Raw genomic sequence first — 17,531 nt, forward strand, 5'->3', positions numbered from 1 at the left:
TGTGTGCTTTGAGTTTTGGTTAGAAAACTTCTCAGTCATTATTCTAAGCTTTTCAAAATTATCTTGTTTCCCTGTAGCAATGTATGCCTCCAGATGAATTCTAGAATGATCTCAACTCCCATTAAAAATGCCCTTGGCACACTGAATGGTATTAATTGAGAAAATTGACTTCTTCAAGCTTTATCAAGATATAATGGATATGTAACATTGTGTAACTTTAAGGTGTACAAAATGATGACTTGATACACTTACATACTGTAAAATGATTGCCATACTACGGTTACTTAACACCTCCATCACCTCACAAAATGACCGTATCTTTTTGTGTGTGTTTCTTATACATCATATTGGTAAGGGACTTACATTGAAGGCTTTCTCTTCCAATATTTGAATGTTGAGAATGAGGACTTTGTAGTTTTTTAATCAGAAAAACTAATATATATATTTAAAATTAACCACAGTAATGTAGGCCATTCATGGTAGTATTTCTATTTTGACTGGCATCCCTGAACCAAAAACATTAAACATCCAGATCATCTTAGCCAAACAAAAATGATTAAATAGACATGAAGCAGGTTTTGCTCTGAAGATTTAAGCAAGTCTCATTTGACTTCTGTGGATACCAAAGAGCACTAATGACATATGATGCTCACTTTTATCCTATCCCTATTACCACAGCTGCCACCTCTGCCCCTAAGAGTAGGACAAAATCCTTAGAATAGGATATCATTCATGGAGACCCCTTGTATGAAAGCATCCAGACTCAAGATGAGACCCAATAGCCTTTCCTCCTGAGACATGAAGGGGAAAAAAAGAGGATACAAAGTTGGTGAGGAAACAACCTAAGAATATTTAAAAGAGAATTGAGAAGAACTCATACACATTAGACTACCTAGAAGTTCCTCAAACACTTAGGATAGACCTTTACTTTCTTATTGAGAAAGCAGCTTGGAATTTTCTTCATTTATTCTATGTTGGATTTTGCTCTCCTTTCAGTAGTTTCTTTTTTTAGTAGTTTCTTTTTTATTATTATTTTTAAGATTTTATTTATTTATTCATGAGAAACACAGAGAGAGACAGAGACACAGGCAGAGGGAGAAGCAGGCTCCCTGCTGGAAGCCTGATGTGGGACCCGATCACAGGACCGCGGGGTCATGACCAGAGCCAAAGGCAGATGCTCAACCACTGAGCCACCCAGGTGCCCTCTTTTTTTTTTTAATTTAAATTCAGTTATCCAACAAATAGTTGTTTCTTAAAGTAAATGTTCTTTAAAATTCTAGCAAAGCAGAGGGATTCTTTTCATAGGCTAGAGTTTGAAGAAGAATCTGACTTGATGAAGTTGCCCTTCACATCTCTCCAACTGCTTCTCCACACCCCGTCCACAGAGGCACAGACATGGAAACAAAGAACTATAGCAGCGAATCAGGCTTTGTCCTCCTGGGCATCTCTTCCAGTCCTCAGCTACAGAAACCACTCTTTGCCATCTTCCTCATCATGTACCTGGTCACTGTCGTGGGCAATGTACTCATCATCTTGGTTATCCAGTCTGACTCCCGACTCCATACTCCTATGTACTTTTTCCTCAGCAACTTGTCCTTCACAGATATCTGCTTCACAACAGTGATTGTGCCCAACATGCTGGCAAACCTACTATCAGAGACCAAGGTTATCTCCTTTGTGGGTTGCCTCATCCAGATGTAATTCTTCATGGCCTTTGCAAACACTGACAGTTACCTTCTGGCCTCTATGGCCATAGATAGGCTGGTGGCCATCTGCAACCCCTTCCACTATGAAAGGGTCGTGAACCCACGGCGTTGTCTCCTCATGCTGCTGGGCTCTTGCACCATCTCCCACCTGCACTCCCTGCTCCGAGTGCTACTCATGTCCCGCCTGTCCTTCTGTGCCTCTCATGTCATTAAGCACTTTTTTTGTGATACCCAACCTGTACTAAAGCTATCCTGCTCTGACACATCCTCCAACCAGATTGTGGTCATGACTGAGACCCTGGCCGTCATCACAACCCCCTTCCTGTGCATCCTCTTTTCCTACCTGCGAATCATCATCACTGTGCTCAGAATTCCCTCTGCAGCTGGGAAGTGGAAGGCCTTCTCTACCTGTGGCTCCCACCTCACTGTAGTGGCTTTGTTCTATGGGAGTGTCATCTATGTCTACTTTAGGCCCCTGTCCATGTACTCAGTGGTGAAGGACCGGGTAGCCACAATTATGTACACAGTAGTGACACCCATGCTGAACCCCTTCATCTATAGCCTGAGGAACAAAGATATGAAGAGGGGTTTGATTAAATTAAGGGACAGAATTCACTCATAGAAAGAGCAAATAGGTGGAACACCTTAATTGGGAGGTGACCTAAAAAATGATCACATACATTATCTTTCCCTCTTACCTATTTGTAACAGGGCACCCAAAGAGGCCATAGAAGATAGTATTTAAAAGCAATAAGAGCATTGACCTAGAAGCTAGAACAGTTAGTTTCTCTTTTTCTACAGTGTAAAATGTTTTTATATAGCTATTTTATACAAAGTACTTTCAACCAAATATAAAAATAATTTTATAAATAAGTTATATTTCTATGATGAAGCTTAAAGAGGCTGGGGATGCTGTGAAAACAAATGACTTTTGGGGTACATCAAATACTAAAATAAGCAATAAGCTCAAAGACAAAAGTATTAGCAACTTTCTCTCCTAACTTCTGTTTTATATAGCATAAAACATGAGTTGCTAAACATGAAGGAAACGGGGTATTGAGGATTTAAATACATTTAAATATATTTCAACTTCATTTGCTATGTTCCAACATGTTCTATGTACCCTATTTGGCTTTAGTTTGGTGACAGGGGTGATTTGAAGTGGTGAGATCTAGAAGAATTCCAATAGACCAGCTGTACCCAGGAAAAAGAATTACTAATGTTCCCGAGTAGCTGACTTAGGGGAGATTGGGGGAAAGGGTTCGGGTTTCTATCAATGACCTTGACCAATTACATGTGCAAACACAGGCCAAGTGCTGCCTGGAATCCACGTTTCAGAAAAACCATTTACCACCCATATAAATGAAGCTATCTTGAAGTTGAATAAAGCTATCTCCAAATACCTCTTTTATGAGTTTGACTTTCCCTAGTACTCAAGAAAGTCTTCTTGGTTTTGAGAATAAGAAGATACAGGAACTTGTAGGGAATTGGGAAAGACCTCTTGGAATAATGATCTAAGATTATCCTTAAGGATGGATTGATTTGGACAGACGAAATTTCAATACAGCAGGTAATGGGCAGAACATTGCAAATAATCTGAACCACATAAATAGGAAGAGGCATAAAGACTACAATGTGTTGAGGGATAGTGGAAAGCCCTGTGAGGCTTGTTCAGTTTGAGAACAGAGAGAATAAGACTGAAAAGACAGAAGAATCTTCAAAGCAGATTTACAAAGAGTCCTCACAGAGAAATCTCAACACTTGACTCCTTTTCTCTTCCCCCTTGCTTCTCCCCTTAGCCACATGGCCATGATCCTCACTGAAATTCCCTTTATATCCTGGAAAAAAGCAATGTGTCAGGATAAGCTAGGTTGTATGAGGAAACGATGTCAAAATCCTTGAACCTTGATACCAAAGATTTCATATTGACATTGCATGTTCACCACTGAAAAGCATGAGAGTGCTGCTTATTTTAAACACTTAGGACCAAAGCTGATAGAGCAGATACAATTGTAAATATTAATCATCACTCTCTCAGAAGCTGAGCAAAACTTGAAGATTTTGCACTGGCATCTAAATTCTTTGGTCTAGATGTCACTCACCACTTGTGACCACAACCCCTTGTCAACAAGTAATCTCCTAAATTCCCTAAAGTTCACACTAAAGGGAATACTAGATAACAAGAGACATGAGATATATATGTTGTGCTGAAAGTGTTACAGATCTGTCCCCAAGGGGCACGTGGATGGCTCAGTCGGTTAAGCATCTGCCTTCAGCTCAGGTCATGATCCCAAGATTCTGTTTGTTTGTTTTTTGTGTGTGTGTGTGGTTTAGATTTTATTTCATCATCATAAACTGAACTCTGCAATCCAGCTAGACCTGGGGAAAGGAACCACGGAGCCCCCAGAACTGCAGTGAGAGTGCGGAGACTGGGCTATTCCAAGCAGGTGAGGGTGGAGGGGCGCTCTCCTGAGCTAAAGGAATGGTCTGGAAGTTCAGATAAAACAGGAGTTAGATTCATCAGATCTGTCCACAGTCGGCGATGGTGATCTTCTTGCTGGTCTTGCCATTCCTGGACCCGAAGTGCTCCATGGCTTCCACGATGTTCATGCCCTCCTTGACCTTGCCAAAGACCACATGCTTGCCGTCCAACACTCAGTCTTGGCGGTGCAGATGAAAAACTGGGAACAGTTTGTGTTGGGTCCAGCGTTGGCCATGGACAAGATGCCAGGCCCTGTGTGCTTCAGGATGAAGTTCTTGTCATCAAATTTCTCCCCGTAGATGGACTTGCTGCCAGTGCCATTGTGATGTGTGAAGTCCCCACCCTGGCACATAAATCCCGGGATAATCCTGTGAAAGCAGGAACCTTTGTAACCGAATCCCTTCTCTCCAGTACTCAGAGCCTTGATCCCAGAATCTTGGGATCAAGCCACATGTGGGGCTCTCTGCTCAGCAAGGGGCCTACTTCTCCTTCACCCCACCCCCTGCTTGTGCTCTCTCTCAAATAAATAAATATTAAAGAAAAAAATCTGTCCCCCAGTTGACTCCTAACTTTTTCAAGTCACAGCTAGAGTATTGTCTATCAAAAGAGGAGGCACTTTTTTTTTTATTGGAGTTCAATTTGCCAACATATAGAATAACACCCACTGCTCATCCCATCAAGTGCCCCCCTCAGTGCCCATCACCCAGTCACCCCCACCCCCCGCCCACCGCCCTTTCTACCACCACTTGTTTGTTTCCCAGAGTTAGGAGTCTCTCATGTTCTGTCTCCCTTTCTGATATTTCCCACTCATTTTTCAGGAGGCACTTTCCATAAGATATCCTACCACCCTTCAGAAGAAGTGAGCTGATGGGCAGATAATATCAAAGGACTTTAATCAAAGTTTTGCTCTCCAAACAAAAGATCCTAGGGTGAACTTGGAAATTTGCCAATAAATATTGGTAAGAATGAAATAAATCTCTTCTGAAAGTATGTATACTCAGAGCAAGGTCTAAGCAGCCCTTCTGCACATCCTGCCTAAATATGCTTCTCCATGGCCCTTGGGAGTGGCCCAGGAAACCTCTTGACAGCTCCTCCTCTCACCATATAGATAGATGTCTACAAGGCTAGTGAATACAATAGTGGAATAATAGTAGAAGCATGTTCTTTAATGAAGAAACTATGCAAGGAAATGTACTGGGTCCTTCTACTGCAACCTCATTACATATATGTAAATGCTGGAGATTTTGCTCAGTGTGAAACTAACAAAAATTTAGTTCTTTGAGCAAATTTTGCCTGTTAATCAGAGTGATATAAACTAGGAGGGGCATGAAATATGAATGCCAAGGAGGACCTAGGGAAGACTGCTGAGTATTTCTGACATTGAAAAGTCTGATAGAGAAGGTATTAGCAAAGAAGACAAAAAAAGAGTAGTCATATAATTCAAGAATAGAAGAAGCTTCAAGAGGCTGTAATTGCTAACATAAAATATGAAGAGAGTTTAAGCAAAATAAGCCTGGAAGATTGTCCATTGACTTTAATGACATGAAGGTCATTAGTGACATTGTTAATGAAGCTGCAATGGAGGAATAGAAAGGAGACTGATGGGGATTAAGGACTCAGTTGTGGTTCTGTATACTTAGGATGAACAGTTTAAAAGGAAATAGGTAAAGTACCTCACTAGTAACATCAGAAAGAATAAGTTACTTATGAATAAACTCAACCAACAAGATGAAAGACTTAAATATTGGAAACAAAAACATTTAATGAAACAAACTAAAGAAGGTCCCAAATAAATGGAAAAATCACCTGTTTATGGATTGGAAGACTAAGTATTGTTAAAATACCATTCTAACCAAAGTGATCTACAGATTCAATCCAATCCCTATTAAAGTCCTAAAGTTTCAGTGACATATACAGCAATAAATAAAGGAAATCTAAAATTCATATGAAAGTACAAAGAATCCCAAATAGCAAAACAGTCTTGAGAATATAAAACAAAGTAGAATGCTTACATTTCATTTCAAAATATATTACAAAGCAACAATATCAAAATAGTATGGTCCTGGCGTAAAGACTAATGGAACAGAACAGAAAGCCAGATATAGACTCAAATCTATACAATCAACCAATTTTAAACAAAGGCATCAAAAATATACAATGAGGAAAGGACAGTCTCTTCAACAAGTGTTGTTACAAAAACTAGGTATCCACATGCAAAAGAATGAAATTGGACCCTTTTCTTATACTACTCACTCAAACCAACTTGAAATTGATTAAAGACTTAAATGTAGGTCCTGAAAACATAAAACTCTTAGAATAAAACTACAGGAAAAGCTCCTTGACATTGATGTTGGCAGTGATTTCTTGGATATGATACCAAAAGCACAGGCAACAAAAGCAAAGCTGGACAAGTTGAAATATATCACACTAAAAAAATTCTACAAAGCAAACAAAACAATCAGAGCAGAAAAAGGCAACCTGTGGAATAGAAGAAAAGATTTTCAAAACATATCTGATAATCTATTAGATTAAGAGATTAACCCATTTTAAGATATATTGTAGGGAAATTGTATTTTTCTATAATTCGGTAGTAAAAAAAAAAACAAGTTATCAGACTTTAAAATGGGCTATGAATTTGAATAGCATTTCTCCAAAGAAGACATACAAATGGCCAACAAATATGTGAAAAGATGCTCAAGATTGTTAGCCATTATGGAAGAAATTGAAGATGACACAAAAGGAAACACCTCCTACGTTTATGGGTCAGAATAAAAAATGTTAAAATGCCCATACTACCCAAAGTGTTCTATAGATTCAATGCAGTCCTTGTCAAAATACCAAAAGCATTTTTCACAGAACTAGAACAAACATTACTAAAATTTGAATGGAACCGCAAAAGTCCCCAAATAGCCAAAGCAACTTTGAAAAAGAAAAACAGAACTGAAGGTATCACAATCGCAGCTTTCAAGATGTTCTACAAAGCCATAGTAATAAAAACAGTATGGTACAAAAGAAAACCCAGTATGGTACTGACACAAAAGCAGACACATATCAATGGAACAGAATAGAGAGCCCAGAAGAAACCCATGATTATATGGTCAATTTATCTACAACAAAGGAGGCAAGTATATACAATGGAGAAAAGATAATCTCTTTAACAAATGGTGTTGGGAAAACTGGACAGCAATATGCAAAGGAATGAAGCTGGATCACTTTCTTTCACCATATGCAAAAACAAACTCAAAATGGATTACAGACCTAAATGTAGACAGGAATCCATCAAAATCCTAGAAGAGAGCATAGGTAGTAATTTCCCTGACATTAGTTATAGCAACATTTTTCTAGGTTTGTCTCCTGAAGCAAGCAAAATAAAAGCAAAAATAAAATATTGGGATTACATCAAAATAAAAAGCTTCTGCACAGCAAAGGAAACAATCAACAAAACTAAAAGACAATCTACAAAATGGGAGAATATATTCGCAAATGACATATCTGTTATTATCTAAAATCTGTTCAGAACTTATAAAACTCAACACCCAAAAAACAAATAATCTAGTCAGGAAGTGGGCAGAAGACATGAATAGACATTTCTCTGAGGAAGATATCCATAGGCCAACAAACACATGAAAAGATGCTCAACATCACTGATAATCGGGAAAATGCAAATCAAAACCACAATGAAATATCACCTTACACCTGTAAGAATGGCTACAATCAACAACACAAGAAACAACAAATTTTGGCAAAGATGTAGAGAAAAAGTAGCCCTCTTGCACTGTTGGTAGAAAGGCAAACTGGTGGGGATCCCTGGATGGTGCAGCAGTTTAGCACCTGCCTTCAGCCTGGGGAGTGATCCTGGAGTCCCAGGATCGAGTCCCACATCAGGCTCCCTGCATGGAGACTGCTTTTCTCTCTCTCTCTCTCTCTCTCTCTGCCTTCCATGAATAAATAAATAAAATCTTTTAAAAAATGCAAACTTGTGCAACCACTGTGGAAAACAGTATGGAAGTTCCTCAAAAATTTTAAAATAAAAGCACCATATGATCAAGTAATTCCACTACTGGGTATTTATCCAAAGGATGCAAAAACACTAATTTGAAAAGATATATGAACCTCCATGTTAACTGCAGCATTGTTTACAATAGCCAAATTATGGAAACAGCCCAAGTGTTTAACAATAAATAAATATACAAAGATGATGTGGAATGTGTGGATAGATGATAGATAGATAGATAGATAGATAGATAGATAGATAGATAGATAGATTCAGCCACAAAATCGAATGAAATCTTGCCAGTTGCAACAACATGGATGGATCTAGAGGATATAATGCTAAGTGAAATAAGTCAGCCAGAGAAGGACAAATTACCACATGATTTCCCTTATATGTGGAATTTAAGAAACAAAACAAACAAGGAAAAAAGAGACAAACAAAAAACCCCACAGATTCTTGGGGTTCCTATGTGGCTCAGTTGGTTAAGTGACCAACTACTTGGTTTCTGCTCAAGTCATGATTTCCCTCGATTGGAAGATGGAGCTCCATGTCTCACTCTGAGTTCAGCAGGGAATCTACTTCCACTCTGCCCTTGCCCCCATCTACACTCTTCCTCTCTGTGTCTTTCAAATAAATAAAATAAATCTTTTTAAAAGGCAGGGGACACCTGAGTAGCTCGTTCAGTTTGACATCAAACTCTTGGTTTTGTCTCAGGTCATGATCTCAGGATCATGGGATCCAGCCTCACATCCGACTCTGTGTTCAGCACAGAGTCTGCTGAAAATTCTCTCCCCCTGTTTACACTCTCTTCTGTCTCTCTAAAATAAATAAATAAAATCTTAAAAAAAAAAAAAACAGACTCTTAAATACAGAGAACAAACTGGTGGTTGCCAGAGGGGAGGTGAGTGGAGGGATGGGTGAAGTAGGTAAAAGGGATTAAGAGCACACTTATGATGGGCTGTGAGTCATATATAGAGGTGTTGAATCACTATATTGTACACCTGAAACTAATATAACACTGCATGGTTGTTGTACTGGAATTTTCTAAAAATTACATTAAAAAAAAAACAGCATCAGGGATAGGTAAACGGGACAGGGACAGGTCAATGAAAGCCACAATTAAACAATACCTCACACCTGTTAGGAAGGCCAAAAAAAAAGAAAAGAAAAGAAAATAACAAGCAATGGTGAGGATGTGGAGAAGGTGGACCCTGTGCACTATCGATAAGAATGTCAAATGCTTGGGGGACCAGAATGACTCAGTTGGTTAGGCAACTGACTCTTTTCTTTTTTTTTTTTTTTAAGATTGATTGATTGATTGATTGATTGATTGATTTATGATAGAGAGACAGAGAGAGGCAGAGACACAGGCAGAGGGAGAAGCAGACTCCATGCAGGGAGCCTGATGTGGGACTCAATCCCGGGACTCCAGGATTGTGCCCTGGACCAAAGGCAGGCTCTAAACTGCTGAGCCACCCAGGGATCCCCCTGGCAACTGACTCTTGATTCCAGCCCAGGTTGTGACTTGGGGCCAAGAAATCAAGCCCTACATGGAGCTCAGCAGGGAGTCTGCTCCCCCTCTGCTCCTCCCTCCACTCATGCTCTAAAAAGTAAAGATATATATATATATACATATATAAATAATAATAATATAATATATAATTAATTATATATCATATAATATATTAAAATATATAAATAATAATATATATAATATAAATATTATATATAATATTTATATTTTAAAATAGATATTTTAAAAATATTTTAAAATATTTTATATATTTTAAATAAAATATATTTAAAATATATAAAATATAGGTAAGATTATATATATATAAATATATATATATATAATCTTTATTTTTTTTAAAGGAATGTAAAGTGGTGCAGCCACCATAGAAAACAGTATGAATATTTCTCAGGGAATACACTTCTCATTTGATTTTCTTTTCCATTGAGGCTAGAGTAGAGCTGAGAATGTAGATTAGTCAATATGTGCTGAGATAAAGTTAATTTTGCTCACATTTTCTTATGCTGAACAATGGATCATTGGTTTAAAAGAAAGAGATACAAAGCTTCACTTTCTCACCCCTCTGGCTGCACTATCTACACTTAATGTCACTAAAACAAACGAAACTGGCATATTACCTAGTTCTCTGAATCATGAGAAAACTTTATTCCAAAGAAATTGGGCAAACCTATAAATAAATGAAAAAATGATGAAGCCATCTTTTCCTTGGCTTTATAAATGTTAATAACAGCCTCCTGTGGCATATGAAACAGTGTTTTCAAGCAGTATATTAGTGCCAGTTACGTTGTAACATCATTTTGAGTCTCAACTGTTCTGAGTTCATAGAAAAAGAAAGTGAATAGTTTAAACATGGGCATTAGGAGCACCCCATGAGCCAAAAATGGTGCTGTGTATATTTTATGACATAAAAAAAGTCAAAAATTGCTTTTGCCAGTGTTTCAAACTAGAAATTGAAAAGACACAAAAGCACCTTACAGGGTAACTAATCATATTGCAATGGCTGGAGAGGTATACATAGTAGCTGAGAGACAAATACATAGTAGCTGAGAGACAAATAAAGCCTGTTTCAGTTGATACTGCTGAATGCCAACAGGATGAAAAGTTAGTAAAATGAATAATGGCACTGCCATTTTCTGGTACAGCAACTCATTGAATTAAGGATTTGGCTAAAACATTAAGAATGAGTTAACACCTGGACTGCAGAACTGCACTTTAACCTTAAAAATGGATGAATCCAAGATGCTCCAGCATGGATGAGGCTCAAAGATAGGAGCCAGATATGAAAGGACAAACCTGTATGAGTCCAATTATATGGGGTACTTAGAATAGTGGAATTCATAGAGACAGAAAGGAGAACAGTGGTTTCCAAGTGACTAATTATTTGCAGATCTAAGAAAAACACTGCTATGGCAGCCTGAGTTTCCTTGGTCTCTACTGAGAGATCTCTACTTCTCTCCCAGACATGGTGTTTAATGAGTTCCCTAGGGTTGGTGTCTGGGGAGGCTGTCTACCTCCTTGTGGTGAGGTCAGGTACAGGACAGATAGTTCAAAGCACACATCCTATCCCTTAATATCTGATGGAACCTGAAGCAGAAAGGTGGTGGATAGTTGGGGATGAAAGAAAGGCTCCATTTGGAGGAGGTGGTGGTGGTGCTAGAAGTAATCTCAACATGAGTGCTGCTGGTAACCGAAATAGAGAAATTTTACAAAAAGAAAAGTCAGCCAAATCTGAGGGCAAACACGAAGGTGTCTATAGAGAACTAGTTGATGAGAAGACTCTGAAACACATAACAGAAATGGGCTTCAGTAAAGAAGCATCCAGGCAAGCTCTAATGGATAATGGCAACAACTTAGAAGCAGCACTGAATGTACTTCTTAACAGCGATAAACACAAACCTGTTACAGGACCACCTCTGAGAGGTAAAGGAAAAGGCAGGGGGAGAACAAGATCTGAAGAAGAGGAGGTGGGGATTTACCCCAAAGATACAAATGCAATGAAACGCCGGGACACCTGCACCCCAATGTTTATAGCAGCAATGGCCACGATAGCCAAACTGTGGAAGGAGCCTCGGTGTCCAACGAAAGATGAATGGATAAAGAAGATGTGGTTTATGTATACAATGGAATATTACTCAGCTATTAGAAATGACAAATACCCACCATTTGCTTCAACGTGGATGGAACTGGAGGGTATTATGCTGAGTGAAGTAAGTCAGTCGGAAAAGGACAAACATTATATGTTCTCATTCATTTGGGGAATGTAAATAATAGTGAAAGGAAATAGAAGGGAAGGGAGAAGAAATGTGTGGGAAATATCAGAAAGGGAGACAGAACGTAAAGACTGCTAACTCTGGGAAACGAACTAGGGGTGGTAGAAGGGGAGAAGGGCGGGGGGTGGGAGTGAATGGGTGACGGGCACTGGGGTTTATTCTGTATGTTAGTAAATTGAACACCAATAAAAAATAAATTTAAAAAAAATGAAGAAGAGGAGGAACTGGGAAATGCAAGGCCATCAGCACCAAGCACATTATTTGATTTCTTGGAGTCTAAAATGGGGACATTGAGTGTGGCAGAACCTAAATCACAGCCACAGCAGCTTCATCAGGGACAACACAGATTGTCAAATACTGAGCAAAATGGAGTAAAAGATAACAATCAACCAAGACATCTTCCTCGAAATGATACCAGACAGCCAAGAAATGAGAAACCTCCTCGTTTTCAGAGACACCCAAAATTCAAAGTCAGTTTTAGAAGGCAGTGGATTACCTAGAAACAGAGGTTCCAAAAGACCCAGTACTTCTTCAGGGTCTGAAGCATGGGCTGAAGAGAGAATCAAGTGTGATAGACCCTACTCTAGATACGACAGAACTAAAGAGCCTTCATACCCTTTCAGTTCTCAGCACGACGGTGCTTTTAAAAAAAAGGGATAACTCTACGCAAAGCAGATCAGGCAAAGGTCCATCCTATGCAGAGGCAAAGGAAAATCCACTTGCTCAAGAATCCACTGATTATAATAACCAGAAACGTGGGAAAAGAGAAAACCAAACAGCAAATCCTGATCATTTTTATGACAGGAAACCACAAACAAGTAACGAAACTTTCAGTGGTGTAAAAATTGAAAAACATTTTAATGTAAATACCGATTTCCAGAATCCTGTCCGAACTAATAGTTTCCTTGGTGTTCCAAATGGAGAGACAGACATGCCACTGAGGGGCAGGCGAGTGGGACCGATTAAGCCGGCAGGACCCATCACAGCTACACCTTACGATGATAAAGTATTTTACAACAGTGGGCCCAAAAGAAGATCTGGGCCCATTAAACCAGAAAAAGTACTAGAATCATCTATTCCTATGGAGTATGCAAAATTGTGGAAACCTGGAGATGAATGTTTTGCACTTTATTGGGAAGACAACAAGTTTTACCGAGCAGAAGTTGAAGCTCTCCATTCTTCAGGTATGACAGCAGTTGTTAAATTCATTGACTATGGAAACTATGAAGAGGTGCTACTAAGCAACATCAGGCCCATTCAGACAGAGGCATGGGAAGAAGAAGGCACCTATGACCAAACGCTTGAGTTCCGTAGAGGAGGTGATGGCCAGCCAAGAAGATCCACTCGGCCCACCCAGCAGTTTTACCAACCTCCCCGGGCCCGGAACAAATATGAGAAGAGTCTTTGTGAAGAAAGGAGCCATTGACTGGTCAAAACCTGTTTATAGACTTCCCACTTTCCCTCCGGAATAAGGTGCAGCCGTGATGAATATTACTATTGGAGAATCAAAAAGCAGATTTTAGAGGGGAGAAAAATCCAGCTAACGCAAAGAATGGGGAAAAAAATACTAAGTTAAGTAAAGCAAGTACCTTTTACCAGTGAAAGAGAATTTTTTCTTCTGCCATCAATAAAACCAATGTGCTGTTATATAAAAAAAAGGAAAGAAAAAAAGAAAGAAGGAAAGAAAGAAAGAAAGAAAGAAAGAAAGAAAAAGAAAGAAAGAAAGAAAGAAAGAGAAAGAAAGAAAGAAAGAAAGAAAGAAAGAAAGAAAGAAAGAAAGAAAGAAAGAAAGAAAGAAAGACTCATGATTCCAGTGCCTGGGACTACAATGAGGGGTCACCTCTCTAAAGGAAACAGAAAAGTGGCCACCTCAGTTGCTGATAATCTTATCTCTAGACTGAAACAACAACTGCACATGCCCCACATACCCAACATTGCAGGTCTTGACACCTCTCACCAGAAGGTGGGTTTTTTTTTTTTCCTTTTCATGGCCTGATATGAACATTCTTTCTATATTCCAAGGACATCAAGACTGAGGAAAAGGTACTTGGATCCTCCAAAGGCCGCTTGAAGTCATCATCCCTTACCTGAGTAAGTAACTGGTATCCCCAACCATACCCAGCCTAGATGTTTCTAACCTAGAGTGTCAGCAACTTACACATACATTCATTTTTACAGAGAAGGAAAATGAGTTGCCCAATTACATGCAACATGTTAATGTCATAGGTAAGACTGCAAGCCAGGTCATGTGACTCTTACCACTGCCTCCATGATTTCTTTTTGTCTCAGACTCCTCCACGTGCCTCTGTTTTCCTTCTCCATTAGAAGAAGAAGAAGAAGAAGAAGAAGAAGAAGAAGAAGAAGAAGAAGAAGAAGAAGAAGAAGAAGAAAGGAGGAGGAGGAGGATTTGCTATGAATGTGTGAGATTCCAAGCAAAGAGATCCATGCTTTCAAAGAAATGGTGTGGCTGCATGGATGCTGAGGGGTAAAACTCCAGCCTCTGTTATCCCAGCCTGGCTTCACAGTGTCCCCAGAGCCAGTCCTGCTCTAAAGACAACCCACATCAGTGGCCTTACTCCAACTTCAGAGCAGCATGGGACACAGGATGCAGGAATGGCTGAAAGAAGAGAAGCGTAAGGGAGGAAAATTCTGAAGAACTGGGCATTCACACCATCTCTGCTGTGAACTCACAGTGCAGTATTAAATGGCCAATTTCCATGTGGTATCTATACACAATGAAATATTACTTAACCATAAAAATGAATGAGCTCTTGCCATTTGGGACATGGATGGACCTATAGGGTATTATAGTAAGTGAAATACATCAGAAAGAGAAAGACAAAAAAAAAAGACAAAAAAAATAAAAAAGAAAAGAAAGAGAAAGACATATACCATGTGATTTCACTTACATGTGGAATCCAAAGCAAAACAAACAAACAAGCAGAGAAATAAAGAGAAATAAAGAGAACAAATGATTACCAAGGGGGAGAGCAGTAGGGAGAAGAGCAAAATGGGTGAAAGGGAGTGGGAGATACAGGTTTCCATTATGGAATGAATAAGTCAGGAGAATGAAAGGTACAGCATAGGGATCATAGTCAATGGTATTGTAGTGACAATGTAACTGGTGACATATGGCACCTATACTGTGAGCATAGCACCCACCAGTGTATAGAGTTTGTGAATCACTATGTTCTGTGCTTGAAACTATTGTAACATTGTGTGTCAACTATACTTCAATATAATAAATACATAAATGACCAACTTCCTTCTTTGTGCTTTATTTGGCCCTGGGAAAATTGATCATGTAGCTTAGAATTTCAGTTTTAATATTTTTATCTTCAAAATTATCTTTTTTAAATCTGCAAAGCACATGAAAGCAGAATCTTTATGGCTGAATATTATTCCATGGTGTATATATACCATTTTTTCTTTATTCATCTATAGATGAATACTTGGGTTGTTTCCATATCCTGACTGCTGTAAATAATGTTGCAATAAACATAGGTGCACATATCTTTTCAAATTGGTGTTTTGTTTTCTTTGGGTATATACCCAGCAGTACATTACTGTATCATATGGTAATTCTATTATTAATTTTTTGTTTATAGGGAGATATGAGAAACTTACTTGAAATATGTTCATTATCTTGACCTTGATGAGGGTTTCAAAGCCATATACATACTAATGGTCAAAACATGCCTACCTATATAATCTCAATGTGAACAGTTTATTGAATGTCAAATACAAAACTGTTAGAAAACCACAGTAAAACTGGAGGGTATTATGCTGAGTGAAGTAAGTCAATCGCAGAAGGACAATATGGTTTCACTCATATGGGAATAAAAGAAATAGTGAAAGGGACTATAGAGGAAAGGAGGGGAACTGAGTGGGGGGAAAAATTAGAGAGGGAGACAAACCATGAGAGACTCCTAACTCTGGGAAATGAACAAAGGGTTGTGGAAGGGGAGGTAGGTGGGGAGATGGAGTAACTGGGTGATGGGCACTGAGGATGGCACTTGATGGGATGAACACTGGGTGTTATACTGTATGTTGGCAAATTGAATTTAAATTTTAAGAATGTAAAAAATAAAAGAAAGCAGAATTTTTCTGGGTTAAGAGGAAGATCCTGAGACTTCAGAGTCCCCATTCACACTCTGACTCGCTGGTGACATGTCTGTCACATGGGAGTATCAGTCATGGGCTGGAGGAAGAGGGTGACTAGAGATGGGAAGAACTTGAGGCTGTGTCCTGGGGGGCAGGCTAGAGGAGGCTAGAGATAGTTGATATGGAAAAGTGAAGATCAGGAAGACATGGTCACTCTCTTCAAACGTCTATAGGGTGACTTGGTATCTGTCCACCTCTGTGTCCCCAGGACCTACCATGACTGCTGGCACTCAGAGAGTACTTACTGAATGCTTAACAAATCAATAATTCCATAAGTAAAAGAAAAGCAAAATTGTGATCACTTGTTATAACTGAAATCAGTTAAGAAAGGATATTGGGAGTGTGAGGTTTAGAATTCTTGACTTGGTTTTAATACCAAAAATGTAACTATAGCTCATTATAACTCTAAGGTAAAAATTGGAAGGCAGTGAGTTCACTGTACTAGGTGTATTCAAGCTGGATGACCACCATCAGGGCAACTGGAAATTCCCTCTCCTGGCTGGTGGTTTGGAAGGGATGATCTCTGAGTTTTCTTCTGGCTCTGAGATTATTTAGATTGCTGTATATTTCTTTCGGCACTTATTGAATATTGGTTATGTGCCAGTTTCCTAAGGCTTACATACAGAAATCCATTAAATAGTGTTAAAGAACAGCTGGAATAATTAATTACTGCTGGAAATAATTACAGCTGGAATTTATCAGGAGTTTATTCTGTCCGGAGAACACAGGCAACACCCTTTTTGAACTCGGCCACAGTAACTTCTTGCAAGATACATCTACGAAGGCAAAAGAAACAAAAGCAAAAATGAACTATTGGGACTTCATCAAGATAAGAAGCTTTTGCACAGCAAAGGATACAGTCAACAAAACTCAAAGACAACCTACAGAATGGGAGAAGATATTTGCAAATGATGTATCAGATAAAGGACTAGTTTCCAGGATCTAAACTCAACAGCAAAGAAACAAACAATCCAATCATGAAATGGGCAAAAGACATGAACAGAAATCTCACAGACGAAGACATAGACATGGCCAACATGCACATGAGAAAATGCTCCACATCACTTGCCATCAGGGAAATACAAATCAAAACCACAATGAGATACCACCTCACACCAGTGAGAATGGGGCAAATTAACAAGACAGGAAACCACAAATGTTGGAGAGGATGTGGAGAAAGGGGAACCCTCTTACACTGTTGGTGGGAATGTGAACTGGTGCAGCCACTCTGGAAAACTGTGTGGAGGTTCCTCAAAGAGTTAAAAATAGACCTGCCCTACGACCCAGCAATTGCACTGCTGGGGATTTACCCCAAAGATTCAGATGCAATGAAACGCCGGGACACCTGCAACCCGATGTTTCTAGCAGCAATGTCCACAAT

At 39.1% G+C, this 17,531-nt stretch overlaps 1 protein-coding gene and 2 pseudogenes across 1 annotated transcript; 2 read left to right on the top strand and 1 right to left on the bottom strand.

Moving 5' to 3' along the window:
- Positions 1-1,303: 1,303 nt before the first annotated feature.
- Positions 1,304-2,328, top strand: LOC140607397 (olfactory receptor 1L4-like). Its single transcript, XM_072782156.1, is given in 1 exon segment — positions 1,304-2,328. A coding segment is annotated over 1 exon segment (933 nt). The 5' UTR covers positions 1,304-1,395.
- Positions 2,329-4,037: 1,709 nt separating this feature from the next.
- Positions 4,038-4,603, bottom strand: LOC140607398 (peptidyl-prolyl cis-trans isomerase A pseudogene; annotated as a pseudogene).
- Positions 4,604-11,293: 6,690 nt separating this feature from the next.
- Positions 11,294-13,551, top strand: LOC140605631 (tudor domain-containing protein 3 pseudogene; annotated as a pseudogene).
- Positions 13,552-17,531: the final 3,980 nt, after the last annotated feature.

This window comes from Canis lupus, chromosome 16, assembly GCF_048164855.1.
Source record: "Canis lupus baileyi chromosome 16, mCanLup2.hap1, whole genome shotgun sequence".
Classification (NCBI taxonomy): domain Eukaryota; kingdom Metazoa; phylum Chordata; class Mammalia; order Carnivora; family Canidae; genus Canis; species Canis lupus.